The sequence below is a fragment of the Artibeus jamaicensis genome, unplaced genomic scaffold (assembly GCF_021234435.1).
Source record: "Artibeus jamaicensis isolate MK-2021 breed Jamaican fruit bat unplaced genomic scaffold, CSHL_Jam_final contig_432, whole genome shotgun sequence".
In the NCBI taxonomy this organism is placed as follows: Eukaryota; Metazoa; Chordata; class Mammalia; order Chiroptera; family Phyllostomidae; genus Artibeus; species Artibeus jamaicensis.
In genome coordinates this window covers 9,920,434-9,938,013 of record NW_026521828.1, presented here as the reverse complement: position 1 = coordinate 9,938,013, position 17,580 = coordinate 9,920,434, and the positions used below count along the sequence as shown (strand labels likewise).

The following is a 17,580-nucleotide window of genomic DNA, read 5'->3' as shown; positions in this document are numbered from 1 at the left end:
GGGCGTGGCATGCACGCCGTGCCCCCACCAGTAGTGACAGCCACCGTGAACCCCAGGCGCATTGCTCCCAGTTCTCTGTGCTCCAGAATTACCTCCTTTCGGTCTCACCACAGCCCTAGGAGGTGGGCACAGAGATTCATCCTGCCTTACAGATGAGCAAACTGAGGCTTTCAGACTCACAAAAATTGCTTAGGAGCTTGGCTTAGACCCCAGTTCTGTCCAACTCTGGAACTGACCCTTAGCGGCTACCCTATGTTCCTCCTCGGCACACGGATAACACAGACTAATCAGTGGCAATTGTTGAATTATTCCCCCAAAGTGCAACTGAATAGGGTTTGAACTCCATAGGGGTCCTCAGCCAAGGTGCCAACAGCAGAAGACAGGGCCGGCTGCCATCTCCTCCCCAGTGGGGTGGCCGTCTCATTCCTGGTGGCTTTCCAGGCAGCCGCTCCCTGAGGGAGAGACGGTCCACCCCCGCCCCGCCCGCTCTCACTTTCCTCCCTGGACCCGCCCCCCTGCTCCCTCTCTCCGGGCCCCATTGTGTCTTCCTGATGCACATCACCACTCGTCTCTTTCCTCCTCAGTTTAGGAGATAAGAGCAAGTAATTGTCTTTTATAGACACTGTAATGAAGCCTGTCATCACACAAAAGAAGTTTGCTAATAAAATAAATCAAAGCAGCAATGAAAATGAATAGGGAGCAAGCTTTTACAATTAGATTTGCACTTGTCTAGCGGCATGGCGCTTCCAGAGAGAGACCAACCGCTCCTGGGGGAGGCGCCAGTGCCCGGCTGACAGGCTGTGTGGAAACTCCTTGGGGTGAACCCAAAAGGCTGCTGCTGGAGCAGGCAGGGGCAGGGGGTGGGGTTGCTGGGACCGGGCTGCATGGCCGGGCAGAACCCTGACATCGGAGAGGGGCTGTGAAAAGGTCATCTCAGTGGCCTGTGTTTGTCTCCATCCAAATAAGATGGGGCCCAACCACGCGTGATTCTAGCTGCAGCCAGCACTGCGACTCCCCCTTCTCAGCCACCAGTGGGACTCTTGCGCCGGCGTGTTAGCTGGGGCAGGACAGAACACTTGGGCGCCTGGCTCCCAAGGGTGCCCTGTGACTCTGCCCACCTCCCATCTGGCCCTGTCATTCTTCTGGTCGGTGGCAGAGTCTGCCACCAACTTCATTAGAAAAACCCTCTCTGAGCCTCAGTTTCTCCATTTGGGAAATTGGGCCATAGGAAAATCCATGATGGTGCCAGGTCAAAGGGCAAGCACCAGATGAGGAGAGGTCGGCTCCCCAGGTGAATGCTTGCATGACGCCCCACAGCTGCAGAGGTGGCGTTGGGACTGGAGAGTGGGGCGTGCTCGTCACCCCTGTGCTGTGGCGTTCGTAGGTCTTGAGTGGCAGGTGCCTCAGCTGCGAAGGAATGGGGGAGGGCCCTGAAGGTGCACAGGTAGGTGGCCTGGAACCCAGGGCCAGTTATGACCAGCTCCCCAACCAGGGTGAATCAGGACACTGTTCTTTGCCTCCAGCTCTTATCCTGCCCTTGAAAGGAGACCCTCCCCACCCGGGCCCCAGACCTGGGATCCTGCCTGTAACCAGCGGCCACCTTGGGGGCGGTGACTGCTGAGGTGCCTTTGGGGCGGCAGAGGGAGGTCTGACGGGTTGGGTGTGCCTCACACTGGGCCCCTCCCAGGCTGCTCAGGTGTTTCCAAAGGACTTGGGCGTTGGCGACAGCTTTAGCTGAACAGGTGTGTCTGTCCCTTTAAAGGCAGTTCCCATTCTGAGTTGGACATCAGTGCGTCCTGTCCAGAGCAGGACAGGGCAGCCAGGACTCCTCGGGGCTCTGGACGTCCTCCCCAGCAGCAGATCAAGGTCACCCTAGTCCCTCGGGAACCTTCAGCCTGATGGTAGCGTGGTCAGCGCCAAAGAAACCCGGGGTCGCAGCAGAGAAGAGGGTTTGGAAGTTGATCACGTGTCTGCATTACGGAAGGCTCCTTGCCAGGCGGAGCTGGACAGGCAGCCTCGTTAGCTAATGCGAGTTTAATATGGAGCTGCGCAAGCAGGCTGCCAGCCCAGCCAACTGCCCGGGAGACGTTCAAAAATAGAGCAGGGTAAGGTGTCCCCCACCTGCTTGGCGTGCTCCACCTCCCAGAAGACAGGGGCAGCCCAGCAGCGTCCTGGGCAATATCCGCCAGACAAAAGCATCGCTTCCACATCAATCACTTTGTATAAAAGAAGAGTTATTGTTATGGGATCCTGGCGCCTGATCAATATCTCCTGCTTTGAAAATAAACTTCTTGGCTTGGCCTTGACATTAATCTACCATCAGGAGCCCATTATCCCAAGACCAATGTTCTGTTCTATTGACTTGCTCAATTTTTTTTCTCCCCCAGGATCAGAATAGAATTGCATTTCTCCAGGCAGCACTTTCACTAATTGCAGCCCCACACACCCAGACCCCCTTGCAGAAAGCCCGGGACGGAGGACATCCAGGGCGGGATGGGGAGAGTGGCTGGCGGGGCATCACGAGGGGGCTGAGAGCCCTCAGGCACATGAGGTAGAAAGAAGAGTGGCCCTTCTAGAGCCTGGGACTTAATCCAGACAGTAACCGAATCCACAGGCCCGTCTAGCAGTTCAAGCTGGAAAGGCTCTTTTGCACAGAATCGGTGGCGTTGGTGTCCCCACTCCTACCCCTCATTCCACAAATGAGGACCCAGGGCAGCAGCATTGTTCATAACATGTCCCAGACCCAGCTGTGTCCCACCATCACCGCAGCCAGGACGGCCTCGCAGGGGCAGGAGCCTCCAGGCCGTCCCTCCGGGAAGCCTGCTGCCTGCTGGCTGTCCCTTGCACAGGCAGGCAGTTACCTTGGTGAAACTGAAATTGGATGATGTCATCTCCTTCACTGAGGACTTTCAGCAAAGACTCCCCATTTGGCCCTGCACAACCCTTGCGATTGTCCCCACTCACCTTTCTGGCCTCCCCTCCCATCGCTTCTCCCTCTGCTCACTTTCTTTAGTGATCATGCCAGGGCTCTACCTCAGGGCCTTTGCACCTGCTCTTCCCTTCACCTGCTTTCTCGCCCCTCAGATTGTTATGTTACTTTTACTTCTTGTCATGCAGGACTTGCCCCAGCCATTCTTGGCTGGAGGGGGCTTTCCCTGACAGGTGTGGGTGGCAGCAACCCACACACCCCCACAGTGAGCCTATCCCGGGACCTCACTGTGGCTGCCTTGTAGCCATCACCATCTAAAACTGTCTCCCAAAACATAGCATCTTAAAACAGTAATAAAACAATTATTATTGCAAAGTCTGTGTGGGTCAGAGGCTTGGGGGCAGCTCAGCAGGTTGGATCTGCCTGGGTGTGTCTTGAAGTCCAGTCCGCATGTCGGCCAGGGCTGCAGTCAACCGATGGCTTGGCTGCGGTGAGGGCCTCAGCTTCTAAGCTGACTCATTCACGTGGCCGGCAAGTTAGCACAGTGAGCAGGAGGTCTCAGCTTCCCCTGACCTAGACCTCTCCACAGGGCTGCTTGAGTGCCCCAAAGCAGTGGTCCCCAGGAGTAAGGTGGGAGCCTCTCATTTCTGCAGTATCCTGTTGGTTACCCAGGTCAGCCCTCAGGTGACTCATTTGGGAGGGAACAAGCGAGGGTGCAAATACCAGGAGGCAAGGACCCCAGAGAGGACATCTCCAAGGCTGCACCACACCCCCTCTGTGAGAGCCGGAGGCCCTGGCTGACTTCTCCACCGCTCTGTGTGCTGGGCCAGGTGTTTGGCATGTAGCAGATACTCCATAAACATGCCAAATGTATGCATGAACTGCTGCAGCACAGAACACCACTGTGTCTGTGCCATGTCTTGTGCTACGCACTTTCCATGCAGTATCTCACCCCCAGGCCCACATCCCTGAATCTTTTGCAGGTGAGGGAACTGAGCCTCAGAGGAGTTAGTACCTTGACCAAAGTCACAAAGTGTGGAAGTGGCTGAGGCAGGATTTGAACCCAGGATTGTCAAGGAGGGTCCGTGCAGGCTGGACCCCTGAATGGGTGAGAGTCAGCGCTGATTGTACAGTGCTTGTTAAGGACTCTCAGATGCTGTCAGAGCAGCCAAACTCGGGAGCTCTTCATAAGGCCAAATGTGGAGGGAGACTCAAGGAGAAGCATCAGGTCCCTCCCTGCCGCGGTCCCCAGCCACACGGCCTGGCAAGCCAGACTGCAGAGAAGTCACTGCTCGGGAGGACCCAGCATGAGGCACACAGACCCAGGAGGCACCCCCAGAGTCTAATGCCACAGTCAGGAAACAGCCCGTGTGCGGCCCTGTCCCCTCACACTGGTGGCAGCCCTCACGAAGTGATCAGCTGGTCTTCCCCACCGGGGGCCCGATGCCCCCTGAGAGTCCTTCACAGCACAGCACACAGCGAGGCAGGCAAGGCCTCTGGCTCTGGAGCTAGCTGCAGCCGAGTGGGAGTTCTGGCGCCCCCACTCACTAGCCCCATGGCCTCGCACAAGCCTCTGAGGTGCTCCGAGTCTCAGGTTCTTCGTCTGTAAAACACTGCAGCCCCCCCTCCTGCACAGGCTTAACTGCAGTTGTGCTCCGGGCAGCCCCCGGCACTGAGTGAGCACCTGATGCCATCACCGTCAGCACTGCTGCCCTCTCCACCGTTTTCCTCCATCCCTCGGTCTGTGATCAGGTTTTTACCACACAGTCCAAGCTGGTGCTTTTGATGAATGCGCCAAGGAGGGGACGATGAGCGGGATGCAGAAATGTCACCTCTCCCTTCTTCCCTGCAGGTGTGGATGTGCGGGGGCCGCATGGAGGACATCCCCTGCTCCAGGGTGGGACATATCTACAGGAAGTATGTGCCCTACAAAGTCCCTGCTGGAGTCAGCCTGGCCAGGGTAAGCTGGTGGCTTCCCCTGCGGGGGGAGAGTGGCACCCAGAACCCCAGGCCAAATGATCCCTAGGTGCCCCCCCACTGTCCAGGGAAACCGGGTGAAAGAACCTAAAGCCCTGCTTGCCCGCATATTACCTGTGGGAGCCCGTGTTTCCGCCTGTTGAAAGGCAGGTGGTTGTTCCAGCTCTTAGCTTTGCCAGGAGAGCTGAGGAGACAGCACCGCGTGTGCTTTCCTTTCCCGAGTGTGACAGACAAGGTGATCAGAGCTGGTGGACGTAGGAACGTTTTTATTTACACGTGTCTAAATTATGCAGATTAGAAACTAATGTGTCCTAGTGTAGCAAGCTTGTGACTTCACAGACATCGTTAATTAGGACGAAGCTCCAGCAGGTGTGAAGTCTGACCAGGGCGATTTAAAGGAACATGTTACATCAATATTAATGCAGGTTGAGTGGTGTGTTTGGGAAAGCCTGAGATAAGGCCCTTAAAAGTTCCCGGCACAGGGGCAGTTAATAAACGTCAATGTCTTTCCGTTCTCCCCACCCCTCCCTACTTTTATGGCCAAAAATTCTGTGTCAAACTGCTTCATGCCTTCAAATGGCTTGTATTCATCACTGCTTGAATTAAATTGGCTGTTGGCTGCAAATGGAAATCTGTTGGCCAGGGGTTTGTGCTTTGTTTGGGGGGGTTTGAGGGGGAGGTTGCGTGAGTGATATTTCACTGAACTTTAATAATAAATTTTAAAATATTAAGTGTTTTGAGAAGAAAAATCAATATGACCACTAAAGAAAACCAAAGAGAAGGGAGTGTCCCCAGAGGGTAAGAGGGTCTCAGGGAGGTTTTGAGGAAGCCAGAAAGGTTACCTGTGCAGCTTTGCTTGCAGGGACACCCCACCCCGCACCTCCAGCACCTGGACAGAACCCCCCTTGTAAGCCTGTTGGCCTCAGCCTTCTCAGCCCAGGCCGCTGCCTCCAGTCCCTTACCACCTGACGGTCGACCACGTGCACGAGTATAACCCCTGGGTCCTGGAAGAGACCCCCTGGCCTGCGATTTACCAGAAGACTGATTTTACAGAAGAGGCAGCGGGTCTCCCTGATCCTTCGGAGGACAGAGAGCTGCTGCTCAGTCCTCAGCGGTTTGCCAACCGGCTCTGGAGACGGCTAGAAGGAAAAGAGGGCCGGCAGTGCCCTCTAGTGGCATATGGCTTCAACAACAGCCGCACCAGCCATCGGCTTTGGACAGCTCCACCCGCAGCCGACCCACGGTGGGCGAGTTCTAGATTCAGCTGAAGAGGCAGGAATGGACTACCGTTTGTAGTCTCAGAGGTGTCAGGCATGAAAGCAGGGCAGAGTGGCTCAGTAAGCCAAGACCGGCTTCCAGCCGTGAGGGACGTGGGACAAGGGAGCACTTCTGAGGCCTGAGCAGAACCATTCCCAAAGCATCCCCTCCCTGTCTAGAGCTGTCACTTATAAGATTGGCCTGGCAAAGAGGCTCTGCCTCCTGTTCATGGATCTGTAGATGGATTCAGTGGGTAATAGCGAACTGTAGGAGCACATGAAAACTTCTGTGAGCTAGCAAAGCATCTTACATACTTATCTCACTCAATTCTCACCTGCTTTTAATCCCCATTCTAGAGGTGTGGAAAGTGAAACATGGAGACAGGAAGTACAGAGAGTCAGAATTTAAACCCACTGAGGTCTGACTGGTGCCTGGGACAGAGCAGTTGTCCCGTAAATAGTGACTGCCAGCCTTAGTGCCAGTGTCCATGTCGGCCTCAACATTAGCAGGCCTGGGAGGTTTATTTCAGTGTCTCATCCGATTTCTGTGTTTATACACGTTCACTTCTGTCTACACTGACTCGGTGTCCTGTGCCTTGCAACCAGCTGCCAGCCTGAGGGGTGCCCCATGCAAGTCTAACCATCCGAGGGGCGCCCCACACAAGTTTGCGGAGCCACAGAGCCGCCGGTGGATGCCCTCCGACAGCCGATCTTCGTGCTTACCCGCCCTCCTTAGTTGCAGATCAGACTTTAACTGCTCTCTCCATCCTGAACAGCTGGTTCCTTCTAGAGCATTATCTCTGGGAACATCAGTTTGGCAGATTTGAGGGGACGTAATATTCTCAAATCCCTGAGAGGGCCCCATAAAGAGGGCAGCCAAGGCCTTACTGAAGCCCTGCCGACTCCAGAAGGACAGGCTGCCAGACCACAGTGAAGCGGCAACACAGGAAGGAGGAGCCATCCACCAGCAGGCCTGCCCCCAGGACAAGCAGCCGTCGCCACTGGTTCACTCACTGTGCAGAAATCCCTGCCTCTGCCCCTGGGAATGGGGTCTTAGGGAAGGCAACAGCAGCAACCCACTCAAACTTGGCAAAAGAAAACAGGAGACTCACTCCAAGAATCGGGCAAGTCTCCGTAATCCACGCACAAGAAGAGCAGTTCTGGGGCCCAGAACTAGGAGGGTGTTGGGAGGAATGAGAGGACCGCACAGCCCCCTGAAATCCCAGGCTCCCCTTCACGACTCTCCCAAGGGGAGATGTGATAGAAATAAACGTAAAGCCCTTCACGTTGCTCCAGACAGCTAACTGTGCAAAAGTCCATGATCCAGGAGAAATGGCCTATTAAGTCATAGCTGGAAAATGGAATATTCATTAATAACCATATAAATATCAAGTAAAATTAAAATACTGTGTGATCTGATCCTTTGAGAATAGCACTGGTCAGACTGGCCACCTGTGCTGGCGGCGTGAGCAGGGCGGGCAGTGAGCCAGAGGACCCGGGCGGCGGCCCGGGAAAGGGAGACCCGGCACATCAGGCCTGCTGGGGAGGACACGGTTCTCGAACTCTTTTCTAACCCATTGTTGACCTCTTCAGCACTGACAAAGAAGGAAATGGTAGCAAGGAAGTCCCTGAGTTTCCTGGTCCCAAATCAGAGCCAGCACAATGAAGGAGTTGGTATATTTTGTCCCTGGTACCAGGGCCTCCCTCCTGTTGGCCTCCGTCCTCCTCACTCAGGAGTCATCAACTGCTTTTGTGTAGCCTGTGAGCTAAGAAGAGTTTTTTGTGACACATAAAAATCAAGTTCTATTTTTTTAATGATTTTTAAAATTGATTTGAGAGAGAAAAAGCATTAATGCATTCACTGGTTGTCTCTTGTATGTGCCCTGACTGAGGATTGAACCCGCGACCTTGGTGTATCAGGACAATGCTCTAACCAAGTAAGCTGGCCAGCCAGGGCATGAAAATCAGATTTCATCGTCCATGTACTTTTATTGGAACACAGCCACACACACTCATTTACATAGTGTCTAGGGCTGCTTTATAGCTACATCATCAGAGTTGAGATCATATGGTCTGCAAAGCCTAAAATATTTACTATCTGGCCCTTTACAGAAAACATTTGCCTTAGAGCAGTCATTTACACTGAGGTGTGAATGACTGATAACAGTCTAAGTGCTGGCTCCCTTTTACCCCTCAGAAGAACATTTGGATTGCAGTAGGAAAAAAAAATTTATGGTAGAGAGAAAGCCTGGAGACTTAAATGTGTGTGTGTGGGGGAGGGCGGATTTCTGGCGACAGCCAGGGTGAGAGGGGTGTTTTGGTTGGTGTGGTTCGGGAGCGGGACCTTCCCCTGAGCCCCGGGGGTTGCGTTCTTCCGGAGCCAGCTCAGGTGGCGTCTGCAGGGCAGAGGCGGGAGCAGTGTCACCTCAGTTACACAGTTTCCTCTTCCTCTTCCATCTCCAGGTCTGCGCACAAACGCGACATTTCCTTACCGGTGCCTCTATTTGCCAATAATGTGGTTGTCATTTTCATAATTATTGATTATCCTTGTGCTTCATAATAAAACAGCAGCAACCGTCCCACCTCAAAAAAGTATTTAAAACTCCAGCTGGTGGTAGAATTCTAGTTTGGGCTGCAAATTAGAATTTATTTGACCATGCAACTTGGTTGGCGGTCTTGGTTGAAAATAACAGAAACCCAACCCAAAGAGGCTTAAGCAGAAAGAGACGTTGCCACCTCCTGCAGGTGGAGAGTCCTGAGGTGGCTCAGGCTTCCAGCAGGGCTGGATTCAGGTACCAAAAGAAGGAAGGAAGGAGGGTTTCCGCCTCCAGCCTCAGCTCCGCTTCCCTCTGGGTCAACTCCGGCCTTGGACAGGTCTCCACACAGCCCAGCTGCTCTGGCTGGCATCCTACCCATCTCAGTGTGCCCAGCAATCTAAACAGAAATGCAGCAGTTCTGCCCCACTGCACCAGCAAAAATTCCAGGGCTAATAATTGCCTGCTGATTCCAACTGGTTTGGCTAAGCTCACGTGCTCCCTGACCAGTCCCTGTGCCCAGGCCGCCTGTATTCCCAGTAGCCAGGCTGAGTCCTGTGCCACGTAACCTGAGGCAGAAGCGGGTCCGCAAACGAAGACCAGTGGGAGGCTGTCACTAGAAATAGAGGGGATGGAAAGTGGGCAAGGAAAGCCTGTTACCCACCTGTAGCTGTAGTCTTTAAAACGCACGTAAATATTAGACACACAGAAAGCCTAAAACCGCGGTGGGGCTGGGGGTGCTGATGCAGCCATGTAAAATGAGAAAGACTGACCTCAATCTCCAGAACCCCTGGCCCCCCACACCCCGGCCTCGGCCCTTCAGAGTTGCCTGACCCTCGTCCCCACCTGCTGTCCCTCCAGAACCTGAAGCGCGTGGCGGAAGTGTGGATGGACGAGTACGCGGAGCACATCTACCAGCGCCGGCCCGAGTACCGCCACCTCTCCGCGGGGGACGTAGCCGCCCAGAAGAAGCTCCGCAGCGCCCTGAACTGCAAGAGTTTCAAGTGGTTTATGACCAAGATCGCCTGGGACCTGCCCAAATTCTACCCGCCCGTGGAGCCCCCGGCCGCAGCGTGGGGGGAGGTGAGTCTGGAGGATGGGCCAGCTGTCTCACTGGGGCACAGTGGGTGGCTGATGTAGGGAGTGGTGCAGGGAAGAAAGGACAAGACAGAGCTCCCGGTCCATCCTGTGTCTGAGAGCAGGTCCTCATCAGGAAGAAAAGCGTGGCCGCCCTTCCAAGCCCCCCTTGGTCACCACCCCCACTTACTCCCAGACGGACTGCACACACTCGCTTTGAGCCTTGCCGAACTCTCCCTGGCACGTGGGACCCCCGGAATGCTGAGCACTGCCGATGCTGCGGGCAGATGCGGCAGAAAGGACTGTGGGTGCTCGGACCCCTGTGTCACCTCTGCTCCCAGGCCTGCTCCCCTGTCCCGTCAGATTCACTCGCAAGTGCAAAGACACATATTGAAAATTTTAAGACAGAGACAGCAAGCTTTGATCCAGCACAGGCCCTTCTGAGCGAGGGACCCTGGCGACGACTCCTGTCACACGCGTGTGAAGCCAGCCCTGCTGGCGGACGCAGAGTCTTCTTCGGGGAGAAGCCTCAGTCACGGCTCCTGGGTCTCCAGGCTCAGAGGACCCGCTCCCTTGTACCGGGGGTAATGGGGAGCGGGACCAGATTCTCTGAGCGTGGGGTGCTGGAGTCCTCCTAACGCCCCTCACCTCCAGGCCCCGCCCCGGGCCACCTGCTCTGAGACAGGCGGAGGTGCTCCTCTCTGTGGGCCGAGCGTTCCTGCCCCCAGCCCTGGGCAGGCTTCCTGTGGGCGGTTCAGAGCGTCAGGTGTCTCTGCTGTGGTGTCCCCCCCCAGCCCCACACTGCCCACGGGGCCCCAGAAGGAATCTCGAGGGGCCTCACGGTGCACTCTGTCCCCCTTGCTCGTCCAGATCCGCAATGTGGGCACCGGGCTGTGTGCGGACACGAAGCACGGGGCCCAGGGCTCCCCACTGAGGCTGGAGAGCTGCGTCCGGGGCCGCGGGGAGGCCGCCTGGAACAACATGCAGGTGAGGCCGCCGGGGGCGGCAGCCGGACTCCCCGTGCTCTGCTGCGAGGGGCAGGGAGGGACAGGCCGCGGTCAATGCCGAGTGACCGGTCAGCCCAGGGGACAAGTCATAAAAGCTTCCCGAGCACTTTGGAAAGAGGAGCCCTCCACACTGCGATAAAGCCACCGATGTGCGCTGCTGGTTACGAATGCTGCAGACCCAGTGCAGGTGGCCTTTGGCAACAAGGGGGAGTGACAGGCTCATGTCACCGGGATCTCTCCGGGGCCCCATGTCTGCTTCCCCCTCTGTCGGCCCGTTCACAGCCTGCCTCTTCCCTGGCGGCAGGCACCACAGCAGAGCCTCCGGGGGGCAGGCACGCCCCTTCCCGAGCTCTAGAAGCTCTCACATGTTGGCTTCCTGAGCCGGTCACAGTGCGGATGCGGTCCTCGTATGGATCAGCCCAAAGTCACGTGCGCACTCTGCAGCCTGGGTGGGGTCGGCCTCACCTGGAGGAGAAGGGAAGAGAGGCGGGGCTGGCTCCCCAGAGTTCGCAGGAGGAGGGGGAGTGCCAGCCAGCCTTGCCGGAAAAGCCACCACCCTCGGGAACCTGCCTTTCGGTGATTCTGTCCTCCGAGCAGTTCGCCCCGATATTAAATCCCACGGCATCCTCTGACTCTTGGAGCGGGGAAGCACTTTTACAGCCTCCTGACTGTAGAACTGCTGGCGTTTTGGAAGTTATACTGAGATGAGCCCCTCGGGCGGGTCCTGTACAAAAACAAGTTGGGAGGTCCCAGCAGACCTGCCGAGAGTGGCCAGCGCCCCCCCTCCTGCGGACAGAGCCCAGCCCGCCCTCTGAGGTGCTGGCCGCTCCCCCTCATCTGTTTTTTACAGATTTTACTTATTTATTTTTAGAGACAGAGGAAGGAAAGGAGAGAGGGAGACAAACATCAATGTGTGGTTGCCTCTCGAGCACCCCAGGGACCTGACCCACAACCCAGGCAGGTTCCCTGACTGGGAATCGAACTGACAACCCTTTGGTTCTCAGACCGGTGCTCAATCCACAGAGCCACACCAGCCAGGGTCCCCCTTGTCCTCTCTTCCTAGCAGTTCTCACTGGAGAGATGCATTCTCCTTGACTGATGCTTCGGAATATCCAAGACCGTGATGTGTCGGATTTGCTTCCAGATACAGTGGGGGCGGGGCAGAGCCACAAGGAGCAGCACCACGAGCTGGTGACTGTTTAAGCTGCGGGGTGGCGACAGGTGTGGCCGGTTTACCCTTTTGCTGGACTTCTAGAGTTTTTAATTTTTCCACAACTACAAAAAACCAAGTCCGCTCGCGTCGCCACCCCTCACGATCCCTCTCGCGATGCCCCCGTGTGCGCAGGTGTTCACCTTCACCTGGAGAGAGGACGTCCGGCCTGGGGACCCCCAGCACACCAAGAAGGTCTGCTTCGACGCCGTCTCGCACACCAGTCCCGTCACCCTGTATGACTGCCACAGCATGAAGGGCAACCAGCTGTGGAAATACCGAAAAGTAAGACAGGACTTGTGGGGGTGAGGGGGGTTGGGGTGACCTGCTTGATTTTAAAAAAGAAAGACAGGAGGCAGAGTAGCACCTTTGCCCCCCAACAGAGCCCACTCACACCTGCGTGTGCCCCACTAACTTGCCATGCCCAGTTTTCTAGACATGCAAGAGAAGCCAGAAATCCAGGTTTTTGTGTAAAATCTCTAGAATCTTAAATGCTGGCAGCCGAGCCATTAAACACACACACACACACACACACACACACACACACACACACACACGAGGACCAATGGAATCTGGAGACCGGCGGTGACTCCCCCCATGCCTTGGAGGAAGGCGGCACAGGCCTGCGAGCGACTGGCCAGTCCCTGCCTTGCTGCCTTACGGTGGCTCCTGCTGCTGCTGTTGCCCGAGATCCCCAGCGCCGCCCAGCTGGTAACCTTGGTGTTTTGCAGGACAAGACCCTGTACCACCCGGTCAGCGGCAGCTGCATGGACTGCAGCGAGAGCGACCACAGGATCTTCATGAACGCCTGCCGCCCCTCCTCCCCCACCCAGCAGTGGCTGTTTGAACACACCAACTCGACAGTCCTGGAGGAGTTCAACAGAGACTGAGCCCAGGCCTCCACGGCTGGCCTGGCGGGTCCTCCTGCCACTCATCACAGGACTTCTGTGGGCACCGGGACGGAAGGGTGCTGGCCAAGCGGTTCCGGGCAAAGCCGGCTCTTGAAGCTGCAGCCGGGCGTCTGCCTGGTGTTGGAGGTCCTGAGCTGCGGGGCAGGGTGGGGAGCAGGCCCCACGAGAGGCCCCACGAGGGTGCAGAGCCTACGGTGACCCCTGGTGGCCTTGTGGAAACCCAGGCGGGCCCACTCGAGTTTGTCACCTTGTCCCCTCCAGCGGCCCTAGGCCACCCAGAAATGAGGCACGTATATGGCCGTCCTTTAGAAAGAGAGGCCCGTGTTGCCTGTTTGGGGCCCTGTTAGCTCGTCGCCATCCGTCTGCAGGGGAAGAGGAGGAAGTGCTGGGGACACCGGTGTCAGCCTGTCAGTGTCTACCTGTCGTGGGGGTAAGTGCAGTTACTACCCAGCTTCTGTCCTCCGTCACAGCCCCAGGGAATGTCCTCAGAGAGTTGAGTGCTCAGGACCGGCCAGCTGCCGGGCCTGGGGTTCGAAGCTGGACCCTCAGACGTTCCTTTGCAGCCGAGGACGTACAGGGTGTCCCTGCCTGCTCTCCGGGAGCCTGCAAGGCGCGTTCTAGTGCCCTCCAGGCACAAGGCCAGCCCAGCCACCAGCGTTCCCAGGCTGTGTTTCAGGTGGCCATGGGTGCGTGGAGAGGCCGGTAGATCTCCAAGCTGGGAATTCTGGCTGAATGTCCTTGGCCAGTGCTTCCATTTCCTTTCCTCTCCCATCTCTCCCTCTCTCTCCCGCTCCTTGGAGAGAGCAGCAGAGGCGTGAAGTGCTCTCCTCACGAAGTCTGGAGGCCACCAGGGTTGTCCATGCCAAGATGCCTAGTCTCTGCCCTCATCATGGTCCTAGTTCTCATGGCGAACTCTGGAGTTTTTAAAGAAGTCTGTAATTCGATCACACACCAGAGTGCCACACAGGATTCTGGCATTCTGGCGTTCCACACGGATTCCTAGAATGTTGTGGTTAAAGGAGCCAGCCAGGTGTAATACCATCCAGTCTGTGAAATTCAGGTTGGTGGCATTGGGGACTGTGACCTGAAGCCCTGCAGCCTCCCACCCCCCGAGCCGCAGTGCAGAGCAGAACCAACGCCCCGGGAACAGGTGCACACTCAGCTCCATGCCAGTCCTTGCTGTCTCCCTTTGCTCAGTTAATTACACGTCAGGCTCCCCAAGGGCTCCCCACGCTAATAGGAAGCATTTCTGTAACCAGCCTGCCACCCACGGATTCAGAGATGGGAATCACGTCCTACAACCTGTGGCTTCCATCAGCTAGCCCAGGCAATACTTGAAGTCAATATTCCAGTTAGAGTTGGGTCCCTCGATTGTATCGTTTGCCAGTTAAATAACTAAGACATAAATCTGGGAATGGAGCCACAAATCTGGCTTTGAGATGCTGGCTGATCTCAAGGCATCAGTGATCTTGGAGAGGGAGGACTAAACATTCCAGGTCACGACCACCCCAATTAAGCACGCAGCTGGCAAAGCGTCACTTCTCCCCCCACCTCCCCTTCCCTACAAGCCCAGCTCTGGCTACCTCTCTGCAGGAGAGGCTGCCCCTGTATTTGCAAAGCTTGCTGGTTGAGCCCTAATGTCTCTTCCAAACGAGCGTTACATCTTTAGCAGTGGTCCTGCTCAGGAAGGAGTCCCACGATGCGGCCCCTTCCAGAATCTCGATCTCGGATCGCAGGAGTGTCTCGCAGTGTGGAGAGCAGAGTTAGGATGCATCATCAGAGAGCAATGCAGCATCATTAAAATAAAAACTGTGCCTTTTAAAAAGAAAAAAATGCAGCTGTACAGCCAATCCCTAAACTTGAACCATTTCCTAGTGCCTTGCTAGACAAACGTAAAGAGGCAGGGGTGGGGGGAGGGGAGTGTTTGGCGTGGCGTGTGCAGTCCCCATTGGGTGAGTGTGCGTTTCTTCATGTCCGATTTCAAGCAGGAGACGTTGGGCCAAGAGCAGGGTCTGAGTGGGAGGTGTCCCCCAAGGGCAGAGTCCAGAAGTCATTTCAGTTAGAGTGACACTCCAGGCTGAAAGGACAGCTGGACAGCTTGGGCAGCCTGCAGCCTGGAAGGACTGCAGCAGCCCCTGGGGGAGGGCCCTGTGTGGGGGCCCTGCCTGCAGCGCCCTGACCCGGCCCCCAGACAGACTACAGAGCACTGGCCGCATTCCCACGCGGTCCTGCTGCAAGTGGGGGGCAGTGTTCTGAGCATGACCAGGACCGGTGTGGGAAGCGGGAGCAATCCCAGGCAGTCCCCCGCTTTCTTCTCTCACACCATTTGGGTCTTCTTTTCAGGCTGGTTCTGCCCCCTCAACAAGGGACGGGCAGGTCCTCCCAGCACCCCAGCCTTTGTCATTGCTGAGCCCACATGTGGAGGTGCCGCAGTTGACAAAGTGTAGGATAGGGACGGCAGGAGGCGAGGTCGTTCATTGCCTGGCTGACCAACTGGCTGATTGCAAATACTGGCCACTCATTGTCTTGGCCTCATTTGGGGGAGGGGTTGTTTTGTTTTCTAACTAGCTTCACTAAAGATTCAGATTCCTGCTCACACACCCCCAGCCGATGCCCAAACAGAACAGCCAGCAGGCTGTGGAGAGGCCATGAGCCAGGTAAGGAGGAGGACAGGGGCCCCTTCCCCTCCAAAACCCTTATTCTGAGCATGAGGCCACAAAACAAACGAGGGGCTGCCATGTGGCCCACCAGCAGCCTTTCCGAAGGGGCCCCAGAAACATTGTGAAATGCAGAGAGCATCTTTCCTGTAAGTGCAAGGCCGCCGTTGGAGGCGGCCGACTGTGCAGGCACGGGTGTGGAAAGCCACCGCACGTTGTGCCTCCAACTGGAGCTTGTCACAACCTTAAAAACAGTCCAGAAACGGCTGGTTCCCCGCTTTAGGGAGCAGTAGCTCAGAGGCGGGAGGGGGTGCACAGGTGGAAGGGATCTGACGTGAGGGTCAGGGGGGAGAGCAGCTGCAGAAGGTGGAGCGCATGGATTCCCAAAGTCCACGTTACACTCCCTTTCCACACCTCCTACCTGCTGAATTTCCTTTTCTCCCCGAGAAATCGGTGACCTGCTTGAAAACGGCTCTGTATTTCTTTCTGCACATCTCCATGTCTCCAGTCTCTGGAGTCTTAAGAGCGGCAAAGCACTCTGCAGGTGCAGCTGGGGAATCTGGAGTCCTTCCTGTATGACCCCTACTTTGTACACATTGGGCTGCCTTTTCTAATTCCTAGGAGACCATACGTTTGTAATGTTTTCTGAAGATTTCCAAGTGTGGGGAAGGGGCAAGGCGTTAGTTTTGTTCTGGAACTCCTTTCTGCTTCCAACTAATGTTCTCTGTGAAAATCCAAGTAGTAATAATTTAATTCCCATTTGATCTTGAGCCAAGGCCCCCTTCCTCCCTCGGGGTGGGTGTTGGACCTACGTTTCAATGCACAAGGTCCTTGTTAACATCTGCTCCCAAAGTGGCTCCGATCCTGCCGTTCTAGACAACAGGGGCAGGCTCCTGCTCTGTTTGGGCACACGGACGGGTCCCAGGGGCACTACAGGCAGCAGGTATTTGAGAAGTCAGATGGGGACTCCATAGAGAAAGCTCGAGACCGCCAGCCTCTCTTCTCCTGCCTGGAAGAGTAAGCCGCTGTGAAGAACTGACGTACGTGTATATTTGTGATTGTTGTTGAGTAAACCTCCAGACTTTCTTTAACGTGGTCTCTGGTTTGTTCCCGTCACGCGCCGTTCTCCATTCCGTCATTCCCACTCGGTGCCCAGGCTCTCTGCTGGGTACCAAACAAACTCCCAATAGCCATCCTTCCAGAGAGGAAGGCAGGCTTAAAACAACTAACCAAGACGCTTTCGGGTGTGAATCCTCTCTGGATGTGAAGCAAGGTATTTTAGAGACTGGAGTGGCATACTTCTTCAGAAACAGATTTAGAAAACTTGGCAATTTGGTCAACATTAGGAAGGGTGGGCAGGGAATGCCCCTCTGCAAGGGCTGAAAAATGTGAGGGCATGTGAGCTGAGAGGCAATATGGTGGGCGGGGGCAGTTCTAGGCAGAGAACAGTGAATGCAAAGGCCCTGAGGCAGCAAGGCCTTCCCACACTGGAAGCTCACAGAAGTTAGGCAGCTCTGACAGAGTACAGCCAGTGTGGAGGGGTTTGGGGGGACAATGGGAATAAGCTGAGCTCGTTTCTAATGTGCACCCCCCTGCCACAAGTCCCTGTTTACCAAAACATTTTGATGCCTTTGAGCATTAGATTTGAGTAATAACACATGGTGGGAAGAGCCCTGGCTAGCCTACCTCTGCAACAGACTCCATGAGACCTTATGCAAAATCTGCCCCCTTTCAGGACTCAGTCTTCCTCAGTAAAAAAAAAAAAAAATGAGAAGTGTTTGCATGATGCTTCCAGCTCCACCAAGTTCCCGTGGTTTAATCTTGGTGTGGGGCTGCCGGCGACCAGGAGCAGAAGCTGCCTGCTGTGCTGTCACTCAGGGCCCACCAGAGGGTGCTGTGGACCACAGTCTGGAGAAGGCCTCAAGACAGGAAAGGGGAGTGTTTGCGGGCCACTGTGGCCGGTTAGAGCCCTGAGAGGGTCTATATCTCTTTGTAGCTTCCGTTGTTTTCTGAAAAATCTTT

The 17,580-nt window shown here is 55.8% G+C and overlaps 1 protein-coding gene across 2 annotated transcripts in view; it reads left to right on the top strand.

Moving 5' to 3' along the window:
* Positions 1–16,649, top strand: part of GALNT10 (polypeptide N-acetylgalactosaminyltransferase 10) — a 179,491-nt gene extending 162,842 nt beyond the window's left edge. For both annotated transcript variants that reach the window (XM_037156908.2, XM_053665909.1), the window contains exons 8-12: positions 4,782–4,889; positions 9,558–9,779; positions 10,644–10,760; positions 12,126–12,275; positions 12,722–16,649. In XM_037156908.2, the coding sequence (XP_037012803.2) occupies positions 4,782–4,889; positions 9,558–9,779; positions 10,644–10,760; positions 12,126–12,275; positions 12,722–12,880 (756 nt within the window). In that variant the 3' untranslated portion in view covers positions 12,881–16,649. The remainder of the gene's footprint in view (positions 1–4,781; positions 4,890–9,557; positions 9,780–10,643; positions 10,761–12,125; positions 12,276–12,721) is intronic.
* Positions 16,650–17,580: the final 931 nt, after the last annotated feature.